The 15,334-nt window shown below is 25.2% G+C and overlaps 1 protein-coding gene across 1 annotated transcript; it reads left to right on the forward strand.

The window, feature by feature from the left end:
* Window positions 1-1,290: 1,290 nt before the first annotated feature.
* On the forward strand, window positions 1,291-9,513 carry LOC145834661 (uncharacterized). The gene is made up of 12 exons (XM_082942146.1): window positions 1,291-1,480; window positions 1,840-2,176; window positions 3,096-3,258; window positions 5,507-5,649; window positions 6,282-6,335; window positions 6,581-6,745; window positions 6,999-7,058; window positions 7,340-7,481; window positions 7,679-7,897; window positions 8,091-8,203; window positions 8,289-8,414; window positions 9,080-9,513. Exons 1-12 carry the CDS (start codon window positions 1,321-1,323, stop codon window positions 9,120-9,122), a joined length of 1,725 nt encoding a protein of 574 aa, XP_082798272.1. The 5' UTR covers window positions 1,291-1,320; the 3' UTR covers window positions 9,123-9,513.
* Window positions 9,514-15,334: the final 5,821 nt, after the last annotated feature.

Here is a 15,334-nt window from a genome sequence, read left to right on the forward strand (position 1 = left end):
CTCAGACAAAAACTCGTTAGCTAGTTAGAACATTAGCTAATAAAAAGATAAAAAGTCAATAAATGAAGGCGATCGAATGTGCGTTTTATTTAATAAGCTCGTTATGCATAGGAGAAATAAACTGAAAGTAATTTGATATCGCTCTCTCGCTAAGATTTAATCCGATAAGCAGCTAGCTTCTCACTTAGTCTCGACACATACCAATTTTTATTTGTACTCTCGCAACTTTGACATGAGAAGTTTGTTGAGTAATTAGAAAACATTTGCTCAGTTTTTAAGCATGTCAACATTTTCTGAAAAAAAAAACTTTGAAAAAATATTACTTGTTTACTTTTAATAAACTACACTTTTTCAAACTAAATTTTGTGACTAATAAAAAAAAGTACTTTTTTATCAAATTACTCTGGTAAAATTTTGTTTTATAGTTGTATACTTAAGTAAACTATCATGCTCTAAATCAGTAAATTTGTTGAAAAAAATTTTTAAAATTATACTTGATTCTATTTATTTATGTAAACATTGCCTGTTTTATGTTTTCATTTGGTATGTGCTTTTGTAGTTAAAAAACTTTAACTAGAACAATACAAACAAATTGGCTGTATTTTATTACATTTTATTACATTTCGAACTCTGATGACATTTTGACATCATTGTTCGAGGAAATAACAACATTCTATTTTGTTTATAGTTTTCAACACCTTGTTTTTTGTTTAAGGTGACTAGCTTGTTTTAAATATAACCTCAGCATATAAACACTCCAACACTTAACTAAGTGGAATTTATGCTAAATGAAGTCTTGATAAAGTTCTTTTTAACGATTTAAGTTATAATATCTGACTGCATTTTAAACTTTATGTAGCTTGCTGTTTTTTAACCTTTGGTAAAATTTTACCTTCTTAAGGTGTTTTTAACTTTTATTATTAAAAAAGAATGTCTAGTTTTTAAAGTTTGATTAAACTTTTACTTATATTTTGAATATAGAATACCTACTAATCCTAGAAAAACAACGTTATTTTCACAATTTATTTTTAATGTTTGTAATAAATTTATTAAATATAAGTAAAAGTTTAATCAAACTTTAAAATCGAGACATTCTTTTTTAATAATAAAAGTTTAAAATTAAATAAACTATAGTAAACTTTTCCTAATGTGTAAATACTATTTTGTTGTGAGTAATTAAAATAAAATTATGACAAAAAGTACAATACGTTGTATACTACTGACATTTGTAAACACTTATATTAGCAAATAATTAAACATGTTAATCATTAATTTTTTTTAGGGATTTTTAATTTATAGAATTAAAAAAAAAACGTCAAAATGGAAGATATGACGTCATATGAAAGTTCTGGGGACGGGGAATTTTATGATAACTATGACGACGATTACAACGATTACGGGCAACCTCCCCATAGTTACCTGTTGGACCATGACAACGTGACCACCGTTGCCATGGAAACTACTTCTAATGCAATGAATGGTTTGTTTTTGTGATTTTATGTAGCAACTAAAAAGTTTTGATATTTTAGTTTACACTTCTTTGAAGTTTAAAACTTTAAATGTTCACTAACTCTAAACTTAGTCTGTAAACCAGAGTTTTCCAAATTAAGCAATATTTTCCTTTTAGGAACAATTGGGAATTTCAAAGTCTTTTAACTAGTAAGGTTGCGAAAACAAAGCGTAATTAACTAGTAAAAGGGCAATATCTTAAAAACAAAGGTATCTATTAATTTTTTGCCAAGGGGAGTTTATGAAAATGAGTTTGGGAAACCCTGCTTATAACACTACTATATAAAATATGATTTTTGATTTTGTTTTATCATAACTTTTTTTTACTAGCTTCCAACGACTACTATGAAGATGGAGATTACGTCATTGACGATTACGGAGAATATGAGTATGGTAGCAATTACGAAAACACTCAAGATTACTCCGGTGACTATGGCAACAGTGACTATAGCAACAGTGACTACGCAGATTATGAATCCAAAAAGACGAGTTTCGGCGTTGAAAACTACGACTACAATGGAAATTACACTTTCGTGGGTCAAGCTGGCATGGCAACCACTACCGAGTTGCTAGGCATGGTGATATGCGGGGTTGGGTTGCTAGGCAACTTGATCACTTTTGTGCTAATGATCGTTTTGAAGTACCAAAAGAAATCTAAACCAAATATGTGAGTTTTGTTGGTATTTTGAAATAAGTTTATGTCTCAAAAAAATAACAAGTAGTAAACTTTCTGTTTCATCAAACACTAAAAATTTTTATCCACTTGTCTACGGATTTTACAAAGACTTGTTTTTTTGTTAAAAGATGTATTTGTAATAATCTTATTTTATTATTATTTAAACTATGAAGAATGTTCTTAATTATATTAGTTTTGCTTTATTATGTAAAAACAATACTAGTTTGTTTTACGTTATACGCCAGCAGCTGTAAATAATTCGTTTACATGGGACAGTATGTTTTTTACAACAAATTTACAAACATTAAAATGTTTTTCATCTTACGATATACATGTTTAACATGGCATAAATTCCTAAATACAATGAATAAAAACTCGAATTATAATTACAAAAAAAAAGAACCAAACCTTGCCGCAATTAACTAATACATTTGTTCAACATTTGAAACTTTCAGTATAAAACATTTTGTAAAAATGATCATATACTTTGTAAATTGTATTGAAAAATGTGTATTAACAAATAAGTTTTTAACGTTTTATCATTATGATCAATGTCAAAAAGCTATAATTAAATTTTTGACTTATAATTATACAGCTACTTTTCAGGTTAAAGTACTTATTTACAAATAAACTTATGCCATTTTTTAATTTAAACTTTGTGTGTTGGGAAAACCTAACCTTAAACTTGTATGTAATGATGAATCTAGTGTTGATTGAAGTTTAATTAAGTTTATTTTTGAATAATTTAAAATTCCATCAAACAAAACTTGTTACATAAGAAAAAAAAGAAGCTTTTTAGTCCATTTTATTTTAACTTCTAAATTTTTTTTTGTAAAAGTCGTTGTACTACCTTATAAACGTTTTAAGGTATTAATATAATTTTCAAACTATGTTTAATACTTTTCTATAGCTTCATTCTACAATTGTGTGTTTCAAATATCCTGATGTTGGTTACCATACCAATGGTTGTCATGGAAACAGTTAACAAGGGATGGTTGTTAGGTGAACCTGCTTGTAAGATGACGTCATTATTGATTATGACATCATACTTGTCTTCTATATTGTTCTATTTTGTAAGTTACATTACATAAACAAGCTAATTAAAGACACGTAAAAAATATCAAACTTTTTACATTATTGAAATTTTAGTTTTAAAAACGTGATACTTGAATATTAAGTGTAAAAAAGATAAAATATGTTAAAAAACTTGCAACAGAAAAAAAAAGTACCTATAAGCAAAATCAACAAAAACTGAAGTATATATACTTAAATATTTTTTTCTTTCACATTTTTTGAAAACATTTAACCAACACATTTTAACAAAACAAACTTTATACGTGGTAGAGTTCGTACAAATAGCTTCCAAAAGAATTCAAGTTCAGTTTACGGTCTTAAACTAACATAATTTTCAGTAATTACAAGGGTTGAAATAACATAATTTGCACGGGATGTTTAGTAAAAAAAGTTAGATAAACATTTATTATTCTAAAACTTGTATTTATCAAACTTTTGTGATCAAACAATAACGCAATCAAATGTATGTTGGCTAAAATAACATTAACATTAATGAGCAAATAATTGTTATTAGGTCAAGGGTGATCAAATTTAAATTAGTGTCATTGTTATTTTTTAATGAATTTGTATAACAGCTAATTCAACAATAAATCTTACATATTTTATAAGTTTTCATGTCTAGTTGCTATATACTATTTCTTTCTAATTTTCTACTTTTATTTTATTAACTTTAAACCTTTCTTTATATTTTCTTTATATTAACCTTGATGTTGACTGAATCCAACCTCAGACAATTATAAGGCAAACACCAAGTATGTATGAAAAAAGGACCTTAAGCAACAATAATTATTCGACTCAAAAAGCACGTCTACAATGAAGCATAAACTGTGCATATTGTTTTTTGTGATTATTACCACATATAAAAAGGTATTAAGCTAAAACTCTAATGTCCCATTTTTTGGGTCCTATACAGTTTGCATTGAGATGGTTTTCAGAAAATCAAGTTTTTCGAGTTAAAAGTTTTTTTCAAATTATCTAAAAATTTACAAAGAGTGTTTTTTGAGATATTTGCTAAGTGTATAAATGTTTAGCCGGAAACTGTCGCCGTATTTACAAGCGCCCTAATGGTCACTACTGTGCGCTAGTGTAAAAAAATCTACAACAATTAAAGTTTACTAGTCATTACATAACCTGTTTAAAAATCAGCTTTTTATTTAAAGTAAGTGATTTTTTTTCTGTTCTTAGACTTTTTGTTTTGTTCAGCTAAGTAAAAAGGTAAACAAATTACGTTTATTAATTAAAAACTTCAAGTAAAAATCAAATAGTTTTATAAAAAATTTATATGACAGTGCTCATTAAAAATACAAAATAGAAATGGTAACATTTGACAAAACTAGACTTGAAATCATTTTGTGCCTGACTGATTCCTTTTTATGTTTTAACGCTTCATTAGGTTTATGAAAATGAGTTAATTAACGAAGATCTTGATTGATTTGTAAACAAACTACTCTGACTCTTAAAAAGATTTTCTTGCTTTTAATCAGCTTAGTAGTTCATTAAGAGGTCAAAATTCTACGGGTTAGTTTTTGTTTATTGTCTCTATGCTTCAGTAAGTTTATTCGTTACTGAAACAACAGTGAAGATTCAGTAATTACCTTAAAACATTCTTTTTTGAAAACTTTTCAAATTAACTTTATAGACTATGATCACTTGTGTTACACTTTTTACATTCTTATTTTTTAAAAACATTCATTTAAATTTAAAATTACTTAGATTGCTTATTGCTACTCAAACTTTTTTATATTAACATGTGAAGATATGTCAATGACACTCTTATTCAGCTTTAATCATCTCTGACATAATTGTTCTTGTGTTGAGTGATATGTATGCTTTATAATACTTTTGTTATTATAGCTATGCTATCCTTAAATACATTATAGCTTAATCGCTACTCAAAATGTTAATAAATAAACATATAACAGAGTGTTTTTTTTTCTATTGTTAATTCTATTGTTATAACCCTTTTACATACTGAAAACTAGTTTAGATTAAGACAATAAGTTGAACTTGAATTCTTCTGAAATTACTTTAAATGAATTTACCACAAATTATGCTTAAATTTAAATTTAGAAACTTATGTACGTTGTGTTTACTCGTATTGTAACTTTTGTAAAGTAAAGTTCTTCATATAACAAGGTAGCAGCGGTTATAGAAAAATTTTTAAAAATTAAATACCACATATACGTAGTAAAGTACTTTACTCATACTGCTATTTACAGCTAAATTACATTTATACATTTAATCTAGGTGATGGCGATTGTGAATGGAAAACGTATTATGACGTCATCAAGAGTGAAATTGCTGATCGTGACGTCGGTGTGGATAACGTCATTCGTGTTTGCGTCACCAACAATCTGGTTGACTAGGATTTCACCTAATTGTTTATGCAGGTAAGTGTTTACTTGATTAGATAATAAAAAAAACCTCCATCATAATTTTAACATTAATATAACAAAAATTAAAATATAAATATTTGAAAACTTGTTTTTTATTATAAAACAAAAAACTAATATTTTTTAGTTTAAGTAACACTAAAACGATATTTTTTTGTTTATTATCATTGATAGTTGTAGTAACTGTATAATTTAACAGCTAGAGAGTTTAATTTTATGTGTTTTTAAATCTCATAGGATAACAGTTTAGTAATAAAACAAAAACAAAATAAAAAGTCTGTTCTTTAGTTTAATATAATCTTAACGAAAATCTACTTGAATTACTTAGTTTACCATAGGGTATAACTAAAGCTTAGGGTTAATACAGTCAATTGTCTACAAGTGCATTACCATTTATACTTGACATCATGAAGTCTTTGATAACTTAAATGAAAAAACAATTCAGACATAACATGTATAATGCTTATGAGATATAACAGACTATTATTACCTTTTACTATTGTATTTAATAATTATACAAGCATTAAGTTAGTTGTAAAAATATTTGTCGAACAGATAATTAACTTAGCATAAGATCTGCCTACGATAATTAAAAAAAAAACTAAATATTTCATCTATATTTTTTTTAGACTCAACTTCAACTTTAATGACACCGAAGCCAATCAAAACGAAAACATATGCAGGTAAAATTAAATATATCACGTTAATAAAATAGTTAATTAATTGTAAATATAAACAAAGTAGTTTAAATAATTAAAGTAAAATTGAATGATTTTGAAATAGTTTTATTCCTCTTTGTTATGTTTAATTCTATAAACTGTACAAAAATTATACTTTCTATCAACTTATAGGAGAGAAACGAATAAACTTTTATGAGAAATTTTATAGTATTAGGAGCAACTAAATTATACTTTTTAAAAACTAACAGCGACATAAGCAACAAAAATGGAGATCTAGTGTACATTGAAGAAATGGTAATGAAGGAGAGTGATTATTTCAATTACGCCGATGATTATTCTGCTTTGTACGATTACAAGGGTTCCACTTACGATGACGTGTATTTCGATGACGAAGGCAATTATATTGAACCTGAGTTAGTTTGTTTAAAAATTGTAATATATATCAGAGTGTTTTAATTAATTTTTATTATTTTTTTAATTTTTTTTTAGTCTATCATTTGTCTTTACATGTGCAATGAAAACGTACATGAAACTTTGTTTCTAACAATTTTCCAAATTATTTTTTGTTATTTTTTCAAGTTTAAAACTAATAAATACTTAGTTTTATTTTTGTTTTCTTATATTAATCGCACTTGAGTTTTTTTATTTTATTTGTAACATATTTAGGTCTGATTACTATGAAGGTTCCTCCGTTGAGTATTATGATGAAAACAGCACTGAATATGAGTTAGTTTTTTTTTATAAGTAGAAAACTTGATGAGAAAGAAAGTTTGTAATCTAAAAGGAAATAAAAATTATTACTTGTTCTAAATAATTATCACTTGTTCTGTTTTTTGTCTGATAAAAAGAATATTAACTCCACAAGACAGACAGTTTTAATTTTCATATTAAAAAAAAAAAATCTTTTAAATAACGCAAAAAAATACAGAGTTTTTTCATATATAGTACGGTATAACATAATCAAAGAATGTTCAAATTCTAAATTTTTAAAGCTTTTATACCTTAAGGTACTCATACGACCAGCAGGCCAGCAAATTACCTCAGTTCATCAGAAACATTAAAAGTTGCAGCACTTCTGAACAACAAACATTGCAGTATAGGATATCAGCCGCAGTTTACTTTTTCATGTTCTACTTGCTACCAGCTGTGGTTCGTTAAGTTTTAATTTGTTTTTTATTTTACAGTTCATTAAAATAAATATACAAAATTAGAACTAGGTACTATTCAAAACTTTAAAAATAAATTTATTTTACTTTTATCATTTTTATTTTTAGAAAAAAGTATTACATAGCATTTTTTGCTGATTAAGTGAACCTTTATTTAATTTTACCTTTTACTTATTATAGATTATCATCACACTCTACGTCCAGCTATTTCGAAAGAAAGCAGACAAAAAAGACAGGGTGTCAAAAGATCGTACGCTAGAAGATGGCACAAAGAATCAAAAAGTATTGGGACCCCGTAAACTGTTGACCCAAGTTTTATTGTCTTTGACTTTTATATTCTTTTGGCTCCCTTTTGCCGTGGTGGAAACATTAAAGACGTTCGGGATATTTCCTGAAACTGTTAGTTTATTAATAGTAGCATTTGAATTTTGGAATTTCATTTTAAATGTTATTAATGACATATGCAAAACCTTTTTTTTCCCAAACAAGGTTTTTGTTTTATTAAAAAAACTTAAGTGTTTTAATTTTGAGTTTCTGTTGACCAACTTTAGAGCTTTTTTTATCTCAAAGATTTGATAAAGACATTTTTTAGAGTACACCATGTGACAACATAAATTTTGTCACCAAGTACCTCACATGGACCCAGTGTGCAATTTGGCCATTTTTGTACTTCTTAACCACAACGAGTTTTTCAAGACGTGTCAGGTGTGTAACTATGTTTTAATAACTTCAAATTTAGTTTAGACCATTTTTTTTAATTTACATGTTTAAGTAAGATAAATTAAAACAGCCAGCTCAAGCTACTAGTTTCTAACAACGAGTCGAAAGAAACTGATAGAAATTCTAAAACAAAAGTGTCTGAAACTGAATCGTTCACGGAAAGCTCCAATGAAAGCAGCTCAGTAGAAGAAATAAGGTATTAGCTACTTGTTTTGTTAATATTGGATTAAAATGATTAAAATGAATAACAAGACTTATTGTTAATTTAAGTTTACTAATGCTTGTTTTTACTTCAAATCAATTAACCAGTTTAAAGTTTGGCTATATACACAGTTTATTTTACTCCATTCAAAACATTTAAGTTTTGAAATGAGTGTTATAACGGTATATATAAAAATATATTATTTACCTTTTCTAAATTTAAGAATTTATTTGTTTTTAAGATTGAATAAAAAACTAATTGTTTACGTTTTATCACGTGTACTATGTTAAATACATTTTCAAAAAAAGTTATGTTTGAATGATAACAAAAATTAAACTAGTTTAAAATTAATTTAAACGTATACTTTTTTTAAACTTTTGACAATTAAAAATAACTGTATTAGTTAGTTCTGATAAGTTCCTACAAAATCTTATAGCGTAAAGTAGTAGGCTTTGAAAGCTAAATAAATAACAGAACGTTAATTAATATTTTTATGTAGAACTTTTTGTCTAATAAAAATTGCTGTTTTTAGTTTTATTTCTAAGTAATTCGTATTGTGTATCAAAATAATAAAAAAACTACAGTTTTTATGAATTTTAGTAAAAGCACAATGTTATTTTAATCTAATAAAATTATCTTAGAAAACTATTTTTTTTCAGGCCATTGAAGTCAAACGAAATTGAAAAAGAATTTTATTTCTAGAAGGTATCAACTATTGTTGAAATAGGTCAATTGTTTAACTATTTTTTCTTATTTGAATCGAACTTTTTACATATTTGGTAATATTGCCTTTGAAAAAATTAAAATCTTACATCGACATTTATTATTAAAAAAATTATTTACGTTGTCATTACTTTTAAGCAATGTTAGGCAATATTCTATTTTGGTTTTTCAAGTATCTTTTAAAGTAAAAGATAAACTTTTACATAGGTATGAAAATAAAATTAATAGCTTTATTATCAAACTCGTTTGTTTTAAAATTGAATATATACAGTGCTATCTAACAAAAAATTTTTTTAGTAAAATGAAACAAAAAATCTGAATTTTTTCAACTATATTTACTTATTATCGTCTTACAATCCATAGTGTTAAATACAAGTTACATTGTGAAAAAAAATGTTAACATTTCTAAAGTAAATATACATAATCAAAGAATTTATTAATATGATAACATTTTTAAATGTTTATGATAATCTAGTGTTAAATTAAAAAAATTATAAAAGTTTTTTATTTCATGCTGTAAATGGAATATTTATTTAAGTGTTTATAGTATAAGGATAAAACTTAATCGTAGCAAAGCTTTCTTGTTTCACAATTACTGGTAAACAAGCATTTGTTTAATTTATGAGTTTTAATTATTAATGATTCTTGATAAGCATTAAACATACTTTTAATATTAAGTTTTTGATTGTCTTTACAAAACAGTTTTATTGAAACGACCACGCATAAAGTGTGAAAATGTTAAGTTAACTAAAACGTAAAAACTACATGAACTTTTAGGTAAGTTTAAGTCCCTTGATAATACTTTTAAAAACTTGAAAACAACCTAATGCCCTAGACATTATTTGTGCATTTAAAATCTTAAAAATATTTATTCGAAAAGTTTTAGCACAAACTAATATTTTAGTAGTTAATACAAACATGAGTAGGAGTACAATTTAATATTCTCTGATGTCAGTTATTGTAATTTTTATCCAGTCACAAAGTTATACGTCACACTAGTCTAGACACCATTCGTATGGTTTATTTTGTAATCAATTTGTATCACACTAAATATAATTAGTTTTTTTCTTAAAAACTCGTTTAAAGTTTGTGCAAGTTTTACTTTCGCAATTTTTTTAGTTTAACAAAAGTTCAAAAATTATGAATCAAAAAATTTCTGAAGTCAGTTAAAAAGTTATCTGCAAACATTAAAATAAATTTGTAAAACATTTGTAAATGTTTTGTTAAAAGTAAACAATAAAGCAGTCCAAAAGTCATTGTATCTACCTTAAAACAACCAACTCTGAACTAAAATCTGAGGTTCACCGTTAAAAAACAAATAGTTGCATACAGGTATTTATTTAAAGATACACTTTTTTTTAATGAAATTTAGGGAAATAAGTATAATTTATATTTTTTTTATTCTTCAAAAAAGTATTATTTAACCAAACGTGTAAGCTATACTAGTGTAATTAAACTAGTTTGTTTGTAAACTTTTTTTATTATTCAGCTTTAGAACAAAAACTGACAAAAAAAAAACATTAAAAAAGTTGATAAAAAACTACAAGTTACAAAAAAAAATCTTGAGAGTTTTACATACTAACGCAAAATAATAAAACCGATAAAGTATTTTTAATTAAAAATTACCATAAAAAGCGTAAAATAATACTCAATCTGTCAACGCGAAAGCCAAATTTATTTTATTTTCACATAATTGAGGGTACAAAGTTTATTTCTGTTTAGGGCCACTGAAAGAAAATAAAATGCTTTCAGACAATAAGAACGTGCCTTTTTATTTAATCCTTAATAATAGTAGTGTCGTTTGAATAATATATCTACATTTATCTATGAAATAATAAACATAGCATTTTGATTTGTTAATTATATAAGTATTAGTTTCTTGTTTGTTTACAAATGCGGATAATATAGTTATACACTTTTAGAAAACCCAAACTAGATTTCAAGTAAAAACAGTATAAGTGTTTTTTAATGACATAGAAAATATCTTAATAGATTTATTTGATAAACATTTAAACAAGGCAAACTCGAAAGGGAACTGTCAATTAATTGAATAACTGCGTTAGTAATAAAATATTCTCTTCATCTACTTAAATTACATTTTTCTCTTGTTTTAAAATTGATATGTTAATAAACTATTAATACATAAAGTTCAGTATAATACAGGGTCCACATATTTTCAGAATCGACACCTGGCAGAAAATTGAGAAATTAATTTCCCACTTATTAAAACCCTTTTACTAATTAAATATTTACTTACTTTTTCGCACTTACGTAGCTATTGCTTATTTTGGGAAACCTTAGTTTATTACCATTTGTTTTTGCAGCTTTGTATTTTTAATTGTACTTAAACTTTTTACAACAAATTTAAACATTGTTTTTGACAAGATATCTATTCTTGCAAATTAAAAACTTTAAAATGTTTTACAAAACAAAAATCAGTTATAAGCGTTTTGTTATAACCTTAGAACTTTAAATTTATCTACAACTTATTTACCATTATATAATAAAAAAAATAAAAGTTTATTACTTTTAATTTAATTGCAATAATCAAATTCCTCTAGTAAGAAGTAAACCAAATGATTGTTATCATAAGTATTGCGGTTTTTAAAAGTTCAGTTGTCATTTTTTAAATTCCAAAATACTTTAAAATTGCTGAAACTTTTATTTACCTCACTTAACAAGTTCATATAAAGTTTATACTATTGAGTTAAGTGGTATTTTATAAACCATCATGTATAATAACTTTTGATGAAAGTTCTTTTTTAATATATAAGTATGTTTTTGTTGCATATATTGAATCTTAGAAGCTTGTAAAAAGTTTTAAAATTTTAGCTTTAACATTATTATATATTATGTATAATGTCTTTTGTTTTCTTTATTTTTAAAATTTGTTCAAGTAATTTTTCTTTTATTTGCAAGTGTTTGCAAATTTTTATCTTAGCCTCCACAAAAATAACACTTCTCAAAAATATTAAATCTTAAACATTTAGAAGTGCTTTAAATATTTCAATAAAATATCATGTTAATGATACCTCTTTACGTTAAACGGGTCCTACTTTAACTATTTATAACTACAAAGTGTTTCCCCTAATATTTTCTGAGTCAAAAGACAAAAAAAAAATATTTATTTCTTTTATTTATACTCTTAACCCTACCCACCTAACCCAAACATATCAAAAACTAAGAAGAAAAAAAGTTACAATTAAAACAACATGAAAAAACGCATTTTTTATGCTGACTCATCAAATATTGGGAAAAACACCTAGAAACTTAAGAAAACTCACATTAAACAAAACAAGTTTTTCCTTTTTTCTAAAAGTTAAATAAGTAATCTTAACATCAAAAACAAAAGAAAAGAAGAATTTCTTTACAAACTTAAAATGTTTAAAATATTTTCAGTATATTAAAACATAACTTAAGATTGATTTTTGTGGATAAGATAAAATTCTTTACATTTATACGCGCCTTAAGCTTTAAAGAAAAAAACTTAATCTGAGCTGTCAAAATTTAAGCCAACGTCATAATTTTCAGGAAGCTAAAAGTAAATTTCATATGAGTTTGATTAAAAGGGAGTTTTTTGAAACAAATATTTGTGAGGTAAAATAGATTTACTATTTGAAGGTCTCGTCTCATATTTTAAGTAGTGGAATAAAAAAATGTTCTGTAAACATTTTAAACGTAAATTGTTTTGTATTTGGGTTGTAAAGATCACTCATATAAACAATTTAATCCGAGACGACAGTTTTATGTAAACAATATTGTTTCAGATAAAACAAATTGCATGTTTTGAAACTATCAAGTGAAATTTTTAGTTTTAAAAGAAGACAGTTTGAATAGAATAATTTTTCCTCTCGTTTTTCTCACATCTATTTGTAGCAAGCTGTTCGCTAAAATAGATGTGGGTTTAAACGCTTAAAAAACAAATAGATTTTTTGCAAACACTTAAAAATCACGATAATTAATTAATCTAAACGTAAATTTATTAGATTTTATAAAAAACTAACAAAATATCTAGTTTCAAAGTTTCTTTAACGTTACTATTTAGTTAAAATAAACCTTTGAAAAGTTGTATTCACATGTAAAACTTATCGTCAAAATCTTTAAGCCAAGTCTTATATAAAAACAATTCCATGTAAAGTTTTAACTGATTTACATTTATGTTTGTGTCTATAAAAATGTTTAGTTACAATTAAAGCAATAGAATAAAACCTAAAGTTATAAAATTTCTTCTTCGTTTTGAAAACAATGACTTTGAAATTGACTCATATAAATTATAAGAAGGAAAGCTCTTGTTGTCATGTAATTCTTTGTTGCTATGCCAATTTTTGTTGTCATGCAAATTAATCATAATGAATCGTTGCTAGGCAGTTACTCAGTATTAAGGAATTCGCTCAAATTTCACAGTTTATAGTCATCTATTTTAAACAGTCTGTTTAACAGTTGAAGTTATGACAAATATTTTTCAACTAAAAATTTAAGACTAGCAAAATTTTATAGTATATAATTATGATTGATGTACAATCTATTAAGTATAGTTACATAATTTCAATATTATTATTGTTTTTTTTTTCTATAACGAAGAACTAGAGTAATTTTTTAAGCTAAATATAGTGTCTTATTTTCCGTTGTTTATTTTTTTAAAATATAGCTAATTGAAATAGTACTATTGAATAGTTTAAAACAGATTTAACCTACTTTAAGTAAACATAAACTAAGCAAATACTTAAACGTTAAAGTTTCAATAAACGTTCTTAATTTTTTTTTACATTCATAAGCTTCCACAAATGTTATTTACTTGTTTTCATATAAAATAAGCATTTTCAAGCGTACATAATTACTGTTCTAATGCAAAAACTAGTGGTACGTCTTAAACGCATTATAAAACGCAATTTATATTTTTAGGCAAGTTGTTAAGTTTATTGCAAAAAAGTTTACTAAAGAGAAAATATCAAACAATTAAACTTTTTTAGGGTGTTTAAAAACAAAGCTTATTTTATATAAAATATTTTGTTTCTAAATGCCATATTGAAAAAAGATCTGAGATATTTGTTTTCTGAAATATTCAGTTACAATGTTAAAAACAGCATGTTACCAAAGCCACTTGTCAAAAATTTGCACATATCTTTTATTTACTTCAGCACAAAAGATGATCTCCCGAACAATTTTTATCTAAAGACAATTACATGCAATTTAAATTCTTTTAAACATTAAAATGCACCAAACCAAACCTTTTTTATTATAAAAATATTCTTATCTTTTGTTTTTCTGATCAAGTAGCAGCCTCCACATTTAAAACATTTAAGAACTTGCTTGGGTGTGGAACTAACACGTTTTATTTTTCAGCTGCAGTTATAAGTTATAAATTAAGGAAAATTTTTATTATTTGTATGCACTTTTTACTAACAGAAGGTTGAAACTATTCTAGTAGTTGTAAATAATACTTAGTCACTTTCTATGTAAAACGTTTTTTATTATTTATTTTATTTACGTTTTAAACTACGAATTAAGTTTAATTTTTTACGTCAAGCTAAATTTTACTTTGAAAAACAGTTTAAGTAACAATTTTTAATTATCAATTTCCCTAAATTTGCTTAAAATCGATTTTAAAATGACTCATGGCGAAAAAATTGCAAACTAAAGTTTTGTTGTCTTTTTAAACACTTTACAATGATTCGTTGCTGGGCAACAATATTACTCAAGTCACAAAAATTTACCAGAAAGCATCGAATACACGAGTAGCCCGTTTTTCATTAATTAAAATTTTTCAGAATTATTAATTAATTCAAGTTTGTTAAAAGAGTTTAACACTTATATGGTATTTTTTTTACGCTTTTTTTCTTTGGGCTGGTATAGGGATGGGAAACTTTTTTAGTCGGATGATATATAAATTTAGCACTTTGTGGTATTAATTTTATTTAAGTTTAGAATTAGTCAATTATTGTTTAACTTATTTTACTAGTTTTTTGTATAATATTTTATCACAATATGTAGTGTAAATTTCAAATCTATCTTAGGTTTCGTTTTTACTCTTCACTTTTAATCCCAAAATGTCTAGCATAAGTTATAAAATTTGGCATAGTGGGCCAGTTTTAACTTTTTGGGACCGGATTCCACTTTGTAGACTTTTTATACAAAGGGCACGTTTCCTATACCTAGTCTAGTTTAATGCGTTTAGAAGGTTTAATGTTATT

The sequence above is a fragment of the Thalia democratica genome, chromosome 4 (assembly GCF_965202585.1).
Source record: "Thalia democratica chromosome 4, ktThaDemo2.hap1.1, whole genome shotgun sequence".
Lineage (NCBI taxonomy): Eukaryota > Metazoa > Chordata > Thaliacea > Salpida > Salpidae > Thalia > Thalia democratica.